Here is a 17,445-nt window from a genome sequence, read left to right as displayed (position 1 = left end):
GATGTTAGTTTTCGCCTGATGAATTTGTAAGTTTATAAGATTTTAAAAGATTATCCCTGTCATGTTTTGGGAATGTAATCGTTTATTGATTACTTTTTACTAAAACTGTGTAGGACAATCGCATCCTGTGTACCATGCCATTTGAAATACTTGACAAATTCGAGTATGTATTGCTCGAAGGAGAGTGGTATTTTCTTGGTAATTTTGCAGTTACCGAAAGATTACCACATCCAAGTATATCATCAAACAACTGTCATATACGTATCAACGAGGATACAATCACTGAGAAAACTGATCCGAAGTCTTCCAGATAAATATACTCTTTCTGTCCATTCATAGATATTTTGCTTGCGTCGATTCAAACAGACCGATATCTTGGTAAGTTTCTTATATGCATGTTATTATCTTGGATTATCTCATTAACTGAGAAATGAATTTTTTTCTAACTTAGTTGTTTAATTTTGCAGTTGATATTCTCGGGATTGTCACTTTAGTTCAGAAACTTCAAAGAGGAGTTCATATGTCCGATACATCGGATACACCCACAGAACGTCCACTTATTCGTTTTGTACTCGAAGATCTCGGGTAATACAACTTATCCTCAGAATATCTGGTGTCAGACTTGGGTTTTTTTATATATTAAAATATGTTAATTATCTTCTATGTTGGTGTAAATATATACAGTGGAAATTTCTTGAAATGTATTGCTTGGGATAACTTGGCAATAAAATTTGAAGAACTTTGGACGAATCGTGATAGGTCTTCAAGGCATATTATTGTATTGCGATTTTTCTCTTTCAATAGTGGAGAGGTACGTAAATATTAACTATTAATATCTATTCAATATGGCAATTAATCAGAAGTTTAACAAATTTATTGTTTCCACATGCATACTGAATATGTATATGTAATTAGATGAGTGGATAGTTGAATCGGAAAGATTCATATCTGATATTCTCGAAGATCCTCCTACTCCAGAAGTGGCAATAGCAAAGATGAGGTATGTAAATTCCATCTTTGATGTTATATCCTGTATATGTATTCTATTGACATCTATATTATGATTTTATAATATTGTCATATTGTTCCAGGCTTGAAACTTCAGTTGATTTTACCCATTTGGATGATGGATATGAAGATCAGTATCCGTAGGAGATATTAAATTTTTATTTCGTTTTTTATAGGTTGTGTACTTGAACAACATAGCTATTTTTTATTTTTATTGTAATAAATAAATTATTCAATATCTATAAACTTCACTTGTTTCGCAAAACATCTCATTTTAGCATATTGTTTTTGATTTACAAAGAGTGTCACTTTTTGTTTTCAATGCAAAATTGTGTTCATAGTCTATTGATACCGTTGTTGATTTAAAACTTTTATAATATTTTACTAGGAAAATAAATATGTATATATATAATAAACATATATTTTAGAAATTTAAGAAAGTAAGGTATACGAAAAGAATAATATGAGAAGAGTTTTGATATAGTACCATCGTTTATTGAGTCAAATGATGAAAACATAAATAAAAAAGAAAACCAAACATACGAAAAAAAACTATTCAAAAACTTAATATAACACCATCGTCTGATTCTGTGATTGTGGTCTGCATTTTCTCGACTTCGGGTAGGTTAGGGTTTAATAAAATTTCGGTACAATCATATGCAGTTATCGCTGCCCAACCATATGCAAATTTGAACAGTTGCACGAAACGTATAACTGCAATGTTAATTTTGTATTCTTTCCGTGATAAAGCAATCATCAGGTCCAGTGCATAGTCGTTCCGTAATAACACTTACAATCTAGCATTTCTATTGGGCATATAATAATCATATAATGTAGTAAAAATTAATAATTACAGTGATTGCAATTGAGAAACATATTTTAAAAACTTACGATTCGTTACGGAGCTCCACGTAAACATTACCCCACTTTCTTTGGCTCTTGGAGGATTTGTGACTAAATGTTCCAATCACTGCGACGTGTCCAATTATACCTAATAAAAAGATTAGTTAGTCATTGAGAATTTATAGATATAAAAAAGCATATATTTTTTGTTATTATTTATTAATTTATGTAAAGTCATACCAACGAAAAACAATGGGTCTCGAAGATTGTTGTGTATGTTACCAAATTCAACAATACTTAGGTAGTTGTTGTTATCATAGAAAGGGATCTTTGAAAAATAATTTTGAGAATTCCATATTATTTTATAATTGTGCAACGTCGGCCTCAAGTCTCTGATGACAGGGACTACACCAAAACGGTACAGAATAATTGAATCTCCTTGCTTCACTTCTGATGTAAAACTGTCTATAAACCCTTTTGATATTGATCCATGTATTTTATCACCCTATAAAAACAAAAATATGTATATCAGAGAAGTGATATGCACGGAAAATATAGAGTCACCGGAATACCTTTTTATCAGCCAACACCAAATCTAAAGTGTTATCAGGTTCACCGATGTGCTCGAAAATACGCAGTATTTTCACTCGAATACGGCGTAGTTGATTTGATGGAGTTATATCGGAGACATTGGTGTAAGTCATGTTTTTCATTGCTAAAAGACAAGCAGCGATCGACATGATGTAGTGCCTATAAAACCTAAAAAGTAATCGTCATATATAACTCGGTAATGCTAATACATCGTATTTATATATAACGATGCAAATGGCTCACCTCCGATATATTCCTAATACAAATTGGAAAATTGTTATAATTATAATAATATATTATAATAGATCCCTAATACAAATCGGAAAGGGTATCCCTGTGATCATGATAAATTTTCTATCAAAGTCGTATGTTATCCTAAAAATATAAAATAAGCATTAAGGTCTCAAAAATGTAAAATATTCGATGTATCCTTTTTATTTTAAATTTTATAAATAAGAAACAAAAGTTTGGTTTAAATATTGTCTCTGCTATGTTTATTTAAGTTACCTTTGGATGTAATCGTTGTAATTGTTTTGAGGCTCTGGGTTTGCGTTTAACCTAAATGGCTTATTTACTATCTATCGCCGCCGTATATAAAAAATATGAGCAAAATCTGTTTGGAATTTCCGAACTTGATCCTACCAAGCATATATGGAAGACTAAGTTGAAAGTCGTACGTAAATTTAAAAGATTTCCTGAATGTGACCGCACGTTAGACTTTATAATGGGGGATTGGAAGGTATAACACATCAATTTCATGATTATATTTTAGTTTTTGTAATGATAAATGTCTGAATGTTTGATTCCATACTTCTCGGGGACAGAAGATTTATGTAACTGCACCGATTGAATTTTATGATAAGTATTCGAGGATATGTAACAAGAGAGATTGAGTTCTTCTAATAAATTTTAATCTATTGCCTCTTACTGGTGAATTTAAGCCAAGTACACATCCTTATATGATCCAACTTACCAGTGATACAACATGTGCAAGCTCTTATACTTTAGATATCAATGGTTATTTTTCATTCGTTGTTTTCGAAGATATTATGAATGGGACTATTGATTTTAACTACTGTGTGGGTGAGTATTCTGTATATTTTTCATTACCGATTTGTCATGCAATTACTATATTGATTATTTGATATTCATTTTAAAAAAAAACAGATTTAATCGGTAAGGTTGTCAACGTTGGAAACTCTCACGATAGAATTGGATCCTTAGGATACTCTAAACAGTCTATAATAAGATTCGATCTCGAAAACGAAAGGTAATCTATTTTATGTTAATAGAATTTAAAAAACGAATTTTTAAGTTTAACTCAGACTGATATTTGTTTGATGGGAAACTTTAGGAACCGACGTTTATCATGTTTTTTGAAAGGTGATTATGCTGAAACTTTTCTTCGTGAGTTGGGTGGATGTAAAAAAGATGTCATTATTTGCATCATTCGTTTTGCAAAGATAATTGCTCGACGATGTATTTTTTTTTTTTTGATATGAGATGGTTGTAAAGTATATGCGATAAATATGATTTGATTTTCGTTTGTTCGATAATACAGGGTGTTTCTTGGCAACTACGTCGTATGATTGCACACAAGTTATTCTAAATTCGACATGCTTCGAGGTCTATCAGTTTCGAGAGTTGATATCCAGTCGTTAGACCCTGATGTTACGAGTTCCGTGCTAATGTTTTTGGAATTATTTTATATCAATTTTTATTTTTAGGTTTTGTGGTTTGTGTTAAACATCGTATGTGATTTGAATAAAATTTGACTTTTGACGCAGTGTATGAAAATAAGATTTTTTAATTATTATTTTCATGTATGGATTTCGATGTTCATAGTTATCCCCAAAACGCCTGCGTAACGAATTGTAGTATAATTGTCCACGAAAACAAAATATGTGATATAATTTATTGGGATGATATGTTAAATAACCATATTTTTGGGAGAATATTCAATTTCTAAGAAATATAACGATAGTCTTTTCGGTTTTCGTAAAAACATTAGGATAATATATTTGTTGTAATGTAGAGGTATATTTTTAGGATTAACTCTGCATATTTGGAATAATAAATAATTATTTATAGATCCACGTTATTGTATTGTAGAAGTATTTCAATAGTATTTTAACATTATCACGAAAATGTAAATTTTCGATATTGGAGTATTATGGTGCATTAGAGAAGATAGGCATATTATCGCGAAGAATAAGTAATGTTAACATTATCGTGAGGTTTTCTATTTTGAAATTCTTTTTATTACCAAAATCTTATTTTATTATGAGAAGCTAAAATATATATTTTGCATTATCGCGCAATATAATATTATATATATATAGTTTGTTAATGACTGTGTATTTAGATCACAAATTTTTTTTGTTCGTGCTATTCACCAGAAAAAATGAAACGTAAACTTGGGCGTCCTCAGAAAAAAGATTCATCTTCGTCGATTGCTCCAAATAAAGGTGTTATTTTAAGTAAATTACATTTTTAAATCATTCACGTGATATAAATTTGCTTACTATTAACTGGAATTTGTAGGTGGTAATGCTAGAACGCACGATATGCTCCTACCAGTGTAACCGATATTGACCAACTTGGAGGTTTGTTTCGTTACAATATCAATGAAGTTCCTGATCTAACACCCCAGGGAATTCGTAATGCCCAGCAGAGAAGAATGCATATCATGCGTGAGAGGAGAAAAAGAGAAGAAGCTATTGGTTTGATCTTCTTTTTTCGTAATTACAACGTAGATTAATAATTATATGCCTGATTTACACTTATTATTTTTTCCGTTAAAAAACAAACAGAGCTTTTGGCTACTTCTATCAACACCGAAGAGTTTGCTTGCTTTATTGCTACTGATTCTGAGTCCGATAGGGATAATGATGAAGATTCTATGTCGAAAAGTGAGGATGTGGAAAAACCGAGGCCTGGTAATAAAAAGAAAGGAAGACCCAAAAAATGTGCTAAATCCTCTGATTTTTGTGATGAGGATGCAACCGAGACCGTTGTTACTAGAACAGATTTATTGGAATCAGTTAGTCCTGGTCTGAAAGATGGAGGTTATGGTTTTCATTGGACTAATATATTTCATTTAATACATAATATATAACTACTGTGTAATTAATACTAAGCAATGAATATTATTCTAATCAGGTTATTACGACGATGGTGATCCTATATATATATATATATATATATATATATATGTGGTAATTGTAAGGCTTATATGTGGTAAGGAGAGAGGTTGGGTAAACGATATCGTCGTGGGAAGCTTATATTCTCCATGTGTTGTGGTCAGAGTAAAGTCGTTCTTCCACTTCTTAAAACCCCTCCGAATTCTTTATTAGCATTGTTGTATAATGATGGTGATTTGCGTGATCACTTTCGTGAGTTTATTTGGGCGTATAATATGATGTTTTCTTTTACTTCTCTTGGAGGAAAAATAAATAAAGAAATCAACGACGAGAAAGGTCCTTACATTTTCCAGATGAACGGGGAGAACTAACATTCTATAGGGGATTTGCTACCACCTCCTGGAAAAAAACCATCCTTTTTACAGCTATATATATATGATACCGCAAATGAAACAACTAACCGAATAGCTGCTTATGGGTATGATTATTATTCTTTTGGTTTATATTTAATTTAATCATTGAGATCAATTTAAAAAATATATGTATTGTTATTAAATGTTATGTGGTTTTAACTGTTATAAGAATTTATTTTAAAAATTTTATAGGAAAATGGGACCGGCTGATAAATTGCGAGAGAAGGTTGTTGAGAAAATAAAAAAATATGCTAGATAAACATAACAAACATGTGGATGCATTACAAACGTTCGAGAAAGGTTTGATCCTAACGATGATACAAGCCGGTTAAGGATAATTTTAAAGTGTGACAGGAAAAGTGATGGAAGGACTGAGAATCTACCAGCTAATAATGAAGTTGCTGCATTGATACCTAATGATTTCGATGGTCAGGTAGATGCACGTGATATCATCATCGAGTGTAAAAAGACTGGGAATCTCAAAAGGATCAGTGAACTACATCCTGCGTATCTGCCTTTGCATTATCCATTATTGTTTCCCTATGGCGAGGACGGGTTCAGACTTGGTATCGATATTGGTTTTGTAGATACCCAAGGGAGGAAAAGGTTGCATATTACTATGAGAGAGTTTTTTGCTTACCGCATACAAGAGAGGGTTGGCGAGTCACCAATCATCCCTTTATCTGGAAGATTGTTCCAGCAGTTCTTAGTGGATGCGTACACGATGATTGAGACTAATAGACTATGTTTCATATCAATGAATCAGTCTAAACTTCGTTGCGAAAATTATGACAAGATAAAGAAAACTGTTGATGAAGGTGATACTGATCTTTCTGACAAGGGTAAACGTATTATTATACCTTCTTCTTATACTGGTGGTACAAGGTATATGGTGCAACATTATCTAGATGCGATGACTACTTGCCAGCATTTTGGTTTTCCGGATCTTTTCATAACCTTTACGTGTAATCCCAAATGGCCTGAGATTACCAGGCACCTAAAAAGACATAACTTGAAGCAAGAGGATAGGCCAGATATATGTACGCGAGTGTTCAAGATGAAACTAGATGATCTCATGCACAGACTCACCAAAGAAAATGTGTTAGGTGTCGTAAAAGCCGGTATGTTTTATTAAACTAAGTATCTTATTTCGTTTAGCAAGATAATGTTCATAACATTGCTAGATGATCATGCTAACTAATCTTTTAAAAACTACAATTTATTCGTTGCAGCGATCTACACGATTGAGTTTCAAAAACGGGGACTACCTCATGCACACATCGTTCTTTTTTTAGAGGCTGGTCACAAGCTACCAACTGGTGATGACATTGATAAGATAATATGTGCTGAGATTCCTGACAAGGATATTGATCCAGCGCTGTATGAGATAGTAGGAGATGTCATGATGCATGGACCATGTGGTGCTTTGAATAAGGATAGTGTTTGCATGGCTGAAGGAAAATGTACAAAGTATTTTCCAAAACCTTACAGTCCGATCACTAAAATAGATGATGTTGGATATCCTATATACAGGCGACGTAATGACAAGAAAGTTATCGTTAAAAAGGGTATTGAATATATTTGTGGTTCCTTATAATATGAGCCTCACACTGCTTTATAGGGCTCATATCAACGTCGAATGGTGTGTACAATCTCGATCAGTAAAGTATTTATTCAAATATATTCATAAAGGTGTTGACTACATTCGTGCAACTATCAAGAATGATGATAAAGAAAACGAGATTAAGAAACACTTCAACTGTAAGTATGTTTTAAACATTTTGTTCACATATTTTATATCTTTGAAATTCCAATCTTCCATTATTTAATAATGTCTTTCTATATAGGTATGTAGCACCTTCGGAGTCTACGTGGAGAATTTTCAGTAATCACACTCACCATTGCACGGTTTCTGTAGTTAAACTACCCTTTCATTTACCGAACCAGCAAATGGTCATATACAACGAGGATGATCCAGGTGACGAGGTTATTTATCGTGTCTCAGTTGGTACGTCAAAATTCATTGCTTGGATGGAGTGCAACGATAAGTATGAACTGGCGAGGACGTTAACTTATGCAACTTCCTACGAGATTTGTGTGGAATAACCCAAACAGGATATGGACGCCACGATCAAGGAGAGTTGCTCTTGGTAGAATCACGTACGTACCCATTGGGGCAGGTGAAGCGTATTATTTAAGGCTTCTGCTTAATTTAGTCAAAGGACCACGTAGTTTTGACGATATAAAAACGGTCAACAAAGTTCTACATTCTTCGTTCAAAGACGCTTGCTATGCGTATGGATTATTGAATGATGACAAAGAATATATTGAGGCCATCGATGAGGGCGGATTGTGGCTTTCTGCCAATTATCTCCGTCGTCTTTTTGTGATCCTGCTCACTACTCAAAGTATATCCATTCCTTCTAGAGTTTTGGATGCTACATGGCAGGTATTATCAGATGACATCATATATAATTACAGAAAGGCTGCCAGGGATCAAAGTAAGTCGTATAGTTATTGTTTACGTTGTTGTTATTATATATCTTTAAGATATTGATAGCTAATTTATCTTTTGTAATTTTTCTGAAATTGTGTAGCTGTTAGTCTATCTCAGGAGTAAGTTAAAGACTTTACTCTGGTCAAAATAGAACTTCTTTTACGTGTAAGTGGGAGATCCTTAAAAGAATTCACACCTATGCCGTTTCCTGAAGATATTACTCTGGAGTCACGTGATAATCCTCTTATTCGGGATGAGAGGAATTACAATCGCGAAACTCTTAGAGTAAGAAACGTGCAGATGTTAGCCACTGTAACCAGCGAACAGAGAAGTGTTTATGATGAGATACTAGAAGCAGTAAATAAGAACAAAGGAGGTATGTTCTTTGTTTATGGTTCTGGAGGTACTGGTAAAACTTATTTGTGGAGTCTATTAGGATCTGCTCTATGTTCCCAAGGTGATGTTGTTCTTAAGGTTGCATCGAGCGGGATTGCTGCGTTGTTATTAGAAGGAGGCCGAACTGCGCATTCAAGATTGCAATCCCTATTGTGGTTAATAAGTTTACCTTCTGTTCAATCAAGAAGGAGTCGAATCTTGCCGACCTGATAAGGATTGCTAAACTCATTATATGGGACGAGGCGTTGATGATGAGTAAAGACTGTTTCGAGACTCTAGATAGAACGATGCGTGATATATTAGAAGTTGATAAGCCCTTTGGTGACAAGGTCATTGTTTTAGGAGGGGATTTTAGGAAAATATTGGCAGTGATTCTAAATGCCGGGAAGACAGAGATACTTATGGCCACTTTGAATTCGTCACCTCTGTGGTACAAATGTAGAGTGTTGAGACTTACACAGAAAATGCGACTTATAGCTGGAGATAATAGTCGTGCGATGCTTGAACGAGCTGCCTTTACAAAGTGGATCTTAGACATTGGTGATGGTACGATAAATGACGATGGAAGTGGTGAAGCCGTGATTGATATTCCTGATGATCTGTTGATTAAAGACTGTAAAGATCCTATTAAAACGATCGTCAAAGAAATTTATGGGAGTTCGTTTTCGAAAGAGACTCATCCTAAATTTTTCCAAGACCGTGCCATACTGAGTCCAAGAAATGATGATGTAGATACGATAAATGATTACATGCTTTCAAAGTTGTCGGGTATGTTTATTTTGTTTTAATTCCTCTTAGCTTATTTGTTTATATTTATATAATACAATGATTGTTTTGTATATAACAGGCGTTGAAAGGACCTATCTTAGTTGTGATAGCATTTATACGACTGAAGAAGTTGTCAATTACAATGATGCATCTGAAGTACCCTCAGAGAGTGTAGCCAGTAAGAATAAAGGTGTTTCCAACAATAAGATTTATACCGAGGAGTTTTTAAATAGTATCAAGATGTCTGGTTTCCCTAATCATGTCCTGAAGTTGAGAGAGGGTACTCCTGTAATGCTTCTAAGAAATATCGAGGCTCAGATAATAACAGGTAGCAAGGTTGGTGAAAAAGTACTGATTCCTAGGATATTCCTCTCTCCTTCGGAGATGAAACTTCCTTTCAGGATGAGACGCAAGCAGTTTCCTATCACATTAGCTTTTGCAATGACTATAAACAAAAGCCAAGGACAGACACTCGAAAAGGTTGGTTTGTATCTTCCAACACCGGTTTTTACTCATGGGCAACTCTATGTCGCTGTATCGAGGGGTTACATCCAGAGAAGGTTTGAAGATATTGATCACCGATAAAGACAACAAACCACAAAACAAAACATTGAATGTCGTCTACAAGGAGGTTTTTGACAAGATATGATATTTCGTTTTACTGTGTTTTGTTTTGTGATTTGTTGCCTCTATGTATCTCGAAATATGTTAGTTGTTTTTATTATATAAGACCATTACGTTCGGTTTTATAGTTTTTAATAGATTTGATGTTTTTCGATTTTTCACTAAGTTGGATCTGATGTATGTTTGATCTCTGACGTTTAACTGTAGTCGGATATTCCAATGACAAACTGAATTCGATAACATATTTTAACGAAACTTGAATTGTAGCATATTATTGGGCATCTATTGACATTTCATATGAGGAACATTGTCACGTAGTTGTAAATATGGAGAATGCTTCAAAACCAAATTATCATGTCATCGAAATAAACTTAATAGTTTTTAGAAAATAAAACCAAGTACATACTGTCTTTAGAGTGGTCATTGCAAACAGAAAAAAAAAACATGAAATTGATTTGAAACTGATATGGTTCTTGATTAAACTCCAGACCTCCTCTTTTTACGTTCCTTCTCCTCTCCCTTTAAACACAGACACAAACAATCCAATTTAGATTTTTGTAAAATTATATAGCTTTAAACTAACTCAATATTATATTTAAACATAAATTGTTTTTACAACATAGAGTTTAATGGGCAATCAATAACAAAATATAATGACTCAATAACATAGATTTTAGACAACTTTTCATTATTTATCTAAATATATTTCTGATTAAGTACCCATTCGGCGGTATCCATGTGTCGAATTTCTGTCTCCACAAAACCGCAACGCATGCACTTCAACCCTATCTCCAGATCTAGAATCAGGTCGTGTTTTCGTTTTGTGCAACTTGATTGGGATGTCTCATTAGATGTGTTGCCTTTTTCATCCTCCATAAGTAGAATATACAGATTTTACAATTCATTGTGTAAGACATGATTAAAACAAACTTTAGTGAATAGGATGTATTACCCGAGGAGTGTTCTGTTTGGCTTTCTGATTTGATGCGGTGAATAAATGTAATTGTTCCCATAATTCTTCTTGCTCTATCTCGGAATCTGTTGGTGAAGGTGGTGACTTTGGTTCCACGACACCGAATCTCATTACCAATGGAGGGGGATTGATGATCAACAAGCCATTTTCATCAAATTTTTTTTCGTTTGTGTTCGCCATGTTCTTATGAATTCTCTCAGAAACGATAAGGCTACTTATAAAATATTTTAAAGTTTTTTGAAAAGAAACCCTCAAGTCAGTATTTATAAGGTGTGTAATAATAATCAATTTTCACATTTTTTAATTTTTTATGGGGAAGATTATGTGACTTTATGTTTGCACCTAACCGTTTGACTTTCCAGGTTTCCTGTTCCATATAGTTTTAAGGAAAATTGCTCAAGTAGATACATAAATTTATAACATATAAGTCTACATAAATGGTATTTTTGTTATGATGTTGTATGAATATATCATTTCCTAAAATATTGAAACATAAAATTGTCCAAATAACATAAGCCATAGAGAGAGATATCATATTATTTTATGGAAAGTGTTGCAATTTAGCAAAATTTTATATTTAGCAAAATAGTATATTTACTTATTGAGATTGCGTGTATCTATGGTGAAACTTAAAACATGGAATATATTCTCTCTGGCACGTGAAACGAACAAATCGGTCAATATCAATTGACATAAATTAGTGGATTGTTGTTGGTTTTGACAATAAGGGATTTTAAATGGTAACTGTTCAAATTTTTTCTTTTAAAATAATTTAAACAAAAATAAATTTATAAGAAAGAATAACTGCCTATTCAACTGCATAGTCTGTCCTTTTCATATTTAACACACTTTCTCATACTCCGTCACTTTTAGTTTTCCTCTTTATAAAAGTTATTCAGAGTTCTCGATCAAAAAGAAGAAAAAAAAAGTTTCTAAAATGTCTGATGTTGTCGATGTTGCATGTTTGGATACTTACAAAACAGGGTGGTTAATATCTGTCAAGGTTGTCAGGCTCTGGAAGCATTCAACATTCTTCGGAAATACTATCGAGATGGTTTTCTCTGATATCAAAGTATGTGTCTTTTTTTGAAGTTATTCTTTTATGTTCTCTGTTTATTATTCAGTGATTATTTTTGGCTGTGTTATTTTTCTAGGGTACTCGGATCGCTGCAACCATTATGCCAAACGAGTTTCCCACTCGCTGGAAAGAAATCAAACAGGGACAGTGGATTCGGATTTTCAACTTTCATGTTAAAGAAGCTACTGGATCAATGCTTACAACGATCAATAAACATCGTTTGCAGTTAACTTCTGTCACTATTATCACCCCTATTCGAACGAGGCCATACAATTTGTATCTCCATTGCTTCCGATTTTATGATATTGTGGATCGAGCCATTCCTTTTGACTATCTGATTGGTAAGAATTGCATCTTTAACTTTTTATAAGAATTAATCAAGTTTATCGGTGTGCATGATAATTTCTAAACATATATGTTAAATTTTGTAATAGACTTAAACTCAATTTATTATTTCGTTTATTTTCAGACGTTATGGGAACTATTGTGAGTATGGGTCCACTCTGCAATGCAAGTAATGATGCTTATGATGAGAATCTCGCTTATCTCCGATTTGAGATAGTAGATGCACGGTATTATGAATATGAATCATGTCCATTGATTTATATGTAACAGACTGTTAACATATAAAGTCATAACCAAATATTTTAATTTTCGTATTATCTTTTCTTGTGGCAGAAGAGAAGGTCGGTTAGCATGTTACGCCCGTGGTTCTCTAGCAATAAATCTCCATGATGTATATCTGAGAAACACATGTGAATCGGTTGTCTGGGTGTTAAGGTTCTGGAAGATGACAAATGACCAAGGTATATACATATTTCCTCATATATGTCTTAAAATCTGAATGTTGAATAAAACTTTTGTCTATTGTTGTTTAGGAGTCGATAAGAAGTTTTTTGGTTCTCTGATCTAATGATCTATGCTCAGATTTTTTGTACAATCCTATCGATGCAGAAGTTGATGCATTTAGAGCAACGTGAGTATTTAGAATTTTGGGGTCTATATATATATTATTGTTTCAATGTTTATTAAAACGTTTTGGTAATGATTTTTTATCACTTTCGTAGGCGGAACCAACTACGGACAAGAACATTGACTGTTTGATGTTATTTGTAGACTTCCTCTATTTTGCCTCTTTATTTACACTGTTTCTTCTTTGTGTTTTCGAACTCATTACTTAGTAATTTTATGCCTGCTTTTAAAACTAAGATCCGTGCCTTTGTTTAATACTTTCTTATTGTTTATATATTAATTTTGTGATGCATTATCAAACTATATTTTATGAATTATATGTGTTTTATATAGCTCATATTGTTAGGTTCGATGTCAGGCTATGTCCTTTTTATAAGATTTATGTGGTTCTGTTATGGAAAATATTTACATTATTTTTGGTATAGTCAGAGTAATTGCCTAAAGTAAACAAACTATAGATCAGGATACTTGCCTAAAGTAAACATATTAGGAAATATATATACTTCAACTATTTAACACAGGAAAACGTACTGACTGTCGTCATAAATTTTCAATATACTTCTAACTATAATTGTCTTTTCCAAGACCTCATAAAAAACTTTAATGATCGTGATAGTAAAGATATTCTACGATATGGACCCAATCGTGTTTAGTCTTGATGGTTTTTCAGGAAAATCGAAATCAGTAATATTTTGTAGAGATTTAGATTCGTTTAACGTTTAGATGTTTATTTGCTTAATAATATCTGGTATACCTATATCAATAATATTAAATCATGATTGATTAATGGGTCCAGTATATATACATTTTTAGCTACCTTAATAACCAAATTATATTTGGATATCGAAATAATAATAAAAAATAATAATACAATCATGAATTCCTTAATTTAACAATGATTTATCGGTATGAAAACATTAATATACACATGTGTTTTGTCTTCGAATTAAAATAAAATTTTAAATCATATAGAAAGAAGATATACATATATAGATTGTGTTTTGTTATATTTTTTAAAAATTATAAAGTTGTAGATAATTTTTTTTTTAGTGGTTGTGACCATATTGTATTTATATTTAATATATATGTATATATATATGTAAAGGATAATGGAAATCGTTTTAAATGACTCGGTTCAAGTAAACGGTTTCTAATGAATCGTCATCATTATGCGTAATAATATTTTAAATAACTTAACGTGTATATATAGATGATCTGATAAAGACTCGATGCAACAGAACATAACTACTTTCTGAGATTTTATTCTCTTTAAACATCTGACAAAAATGGGTAGTTATGATTTGGTTCATGAGATGAATGGATAGAGAGATGACTGGAGGATTGTTGTTAAAGTTTTGAAAAAGTGGAGCGTGAACGATCCACAGGGATTACCAGGTCTTGGCTTCATTATGGCCGATGAGAACGTTAGTTTTATTATAAACTAAACTCTTTAGTATTAAATCTCTGATTCTGTATATTTCTTTATTGTTTCTATAATTTATGTATTTTTTCTTATATTGTAGGGATGCCGAATTCAGGCAATTGTTCACAATCAGATGTTCGAGTATTTCGAACGAGTTTGCCATGAAGGTCACTGGATTATGTTATCTCGGTTTAGTCTCAACCGATTGCTCAGTAATAATTGCGATAAGATAACTAGACACGATTTTATGATTACTCTGACTGACGACACAAAGGTCTCACGTATAATACCAATATCTAATAAGGCATTCCTCATTTTCGTACAATTTTCACAGATTATCAATAATCCTTTCGCTCATGAGTATCCTGTTGGTTAGTATAATCATATATTGTTTATTTGTTTTTTTTTGTTTTTTTTTTTTTGAAAAATTCGCTATAGTTTTATTGATATGTGTGTTTATTTTGATTTGATTGGTGTACTTGACATTGTAAGAGATCTCATAATAGTTGTGCAGACAGATGGAAAAATTGTCCTGACACTTCGTTTTCGTCTTAAAGACAATGAGTAAGCGCATTCTTTTTATTTTCTATTGCTTATTGTTATGATAATATAGTTTTACAATAAATCTATTACGTAATTTGAAGGGATAATACATTGGAATGTATCGCACATGGCTCATTAGCATCTGACATAAAGGAACAATGCATAGGATATGATGGTCCATTTGACATCTGTGTTTTAACCGATTGGTGTGTTACGAGAACTGGAGGTATACTTTTTAATTTGAAATAACTCTAAACAATTTGAATTTTTAGATATCATCCTGCGTATTGATTCTTTTTTATTTGAAGAAATTACTATCCAAAATCATAAAGAAGAAGGTCTTTAACGTTTCATGACTGCTCCTGGAATGGATGAAGTTTCTGTATTTCGGGCAAAGTAAGATAATTATTATGACATTAACCCTACTCCCTTAATATAGTTTTTTGTAGTACTATATTGTTTACATATATTCTTAAATATTAATTTCAGGACTTGGCTGAAGATACGAAACGAAGTGCATGGAAACAGTTCTTTTTTTAGATATGTACTAGCTATAATTTATATTTTTATTATTATCTTTGTTATCCTTTTTTTTTGTTTTTGGTTATTGATTTTATCATGTTCTACTAAACACTATGTTCTATAAATAATATGATTTTGTAGCATCTATGAAAGAAAAAATAAGAATCTAGAAACAATTGTTTTTGTTTGTTCACTGAACAAATCATTACTAAGTTGAATTTACGCGTTCTTGAACACGATAACAAGTCACCGGCTTTCAAATTTATATATATATGTAGATTTTTATGATTTAGCTAATGTAAATTTTCATTACAATAAAATTATCATTTAAAATATATAGATGGTTTTATAGTAAACTATTTTAAGAATTGGTAACAATGAGAATTGGAATATTAACATAATTTTAAATAGAAAAACCTCAATATATATATATATATATATATATATATATATTTATTTATTTATTTATTTTACCCGAAGATAATATTGTTTCCTTATCTGTATTTATCCTGAAATGTTAATATTCTTAATTTTCGGTTATAGATTAATATAAAATCACATTTTTTCTTATAAATATACTCTAAATTGCATAACCCTAAACGATAGTCATCACGCAATGGCGGATTATGATTTTGTTCGTCAATTGGACTCTCAAAGATCTGACTGGAGAATTATAGTGAAGATACTAAAAAAATGGGTGGTGGATTCGGACGATAATCGAAGTGTAAATTTCATTCTGGTCGATGAAAGAGTAAATTTCATTAACTTAAAATGCTATTTGTGATATTTATTATTGGTTATGCTTATTGTTTTAACATACACTAATTTGTTCTTTTGTTGATCTAATGTTATCGTATAAACTTATAGGGTTGTAGAATACAGGCTCGGGTAAACAATCAGATGATGGAGCATTTCAATCAAATATGCGAAGAAGATCAATGGTTTATGTTGACTGGATTTCTTTTGAATCCTTACAACTGGACTAATATCTAAAGTATTACAAAACACGATTACATTATTACACTGACACAGGGAACAACGATCTCACCAGCTTTACCATTAACAAATAATTCGTTATATAATTTTGCATCATTCCTCTCGATTTATGAATTCCCAGATGCTCATTATTATCTAATTGGTAAGAATATTTTGGTATCTTCTTATAATGCAAAATTTATAGTTCGCATTAATGTCTTTATTTTGACTAATTACAATCGCAGATTTGATTGGAGTCGTTGAAGATGCTAGATATTTTACTATTACATACACGGATGGAACGACTACATCATCAATTCGATTTAATATAATAGATGATGAGTAAGTATAACTCAAACTGTATGTTTCTGAAGTTTAACTAACTAATTATTAACTTCATTCTTTGTCAAAATATAGGGAGTATATGCTAGAGTGTGTTGCACACGGTGAGTTGGCAATTGAAATAAGAGATAAGTGTAGAGAATACGAAGGACCCTTTGCTATATGTGTGTAAACCGATTGGTGTGTAGCAATTGACGAGGGTATGTTCTCTGATGATACATCAATATGTTATTTATAAAATCGTTGTATATAACATAACAATATTCCAATATATATGTTTTAGAGAATGTGTCTATCAAGGATTATGATGATGATGGTGTGTCCCATTTTATCA

The 17,445-nt window shown here is 32.0% G+C and overlaps 2 protein-coding genes across 2 annotated transcripts in view; one reads left to right on the top strand and one right to left on the bottom strand.

The window, feature by feature from the left end:
• Positions 1 to 2,555, bottom strand: part of LOC112082090 (zinc finger BED domain-containing protein RICESLEEPER 2-like) — an 8,340-nt gene extending 5,785 nt beyond the window's left edge. The window contains exons 1-3 of the mRNA XM_024149183.1: positions 2,424 to 2,555; positions 2,092 to 2,356; positions 1,900 to 1,999 (exon numbers count right to left, since the gene is read on the bottom strand). Coding sequence (XP_024004951.1) covers positions 1,900 to 1,999; positions 2,092 to 2,356; positions 2,424 to 2,555 — 497 coding nt within the window. The remainder of the gene's footprint in view (positions 1 to 1,899; positions 2,000 to 2,091; positions 2,357 to 2,423) is intronic.
• A 9,638-nt stretch (positions 2,556 to 12,193) lies between these two features.
• Positions 12,194 to 13,247, top strand: LOC112082089. The gene is made up of 5 exons (XM_024149182.1): positions 12,194 to 12,328; positions 12,411 to 12,675; positions 12,804 to 12,906; positions 13,013 to 13,140; positions 13,213 to 13,247. Exons 1-5 carry the CDS (start codon positions 12,194 to 12,196, stop codon positions 13,245 to 13,247), a joined length of 666 nt encoding a protein of 221 aa, XP_024004950.1.
• The last annotated feature ends 4,198 nt before the right edge of the window (positions 13,248 to 17,445 follow it).

This window comes from Eutrema salsugineum, unplaced genomic scaffold (genome assembly GCF_000478725.1).
Source record: "Eutrema salsugineum unplaced genomic scaffold, Eutsalg1_0 scaffold_1, whole genome shotgun sequence".
In the NCBI taxonomy this organism is placed as follows: Eukaryota; Viridiplantae; Streptophyta; class Magnoliopsida; order Brassicales; family Brassicaceae; genus Eutrema; species Eutrema salsugineum.
Note: the sequence above shows the minus strand (reverse complement) of the source record. Positions and strands in the feature narration are given on the sequence as shown.

Bases quoted from the DNA above. Each gene is read 5' to 3' on its own strand.
- LOC112082089 (XM_024149182.1), top strand. From the start codon at position 12,194: ATGTCTGATGTTGTCGATGTTGCATGTTTGGATACTTACAAAACAGGG. The intron at 12,329-12,410 runs GTATGTGTCTTT...TTATTTTTCTAG, and splicing joins TGGTTTTCTCTGATATCAAA to GGTACTCGGATCGCTGCAAC. The intron at 12,676-12,803 runs GTAAGAATTGCA...GTTTATTTTCAG, and splicing joins TCCTTTTGACTATCTGATTG to ACGTTATGGGAACTATTGTG.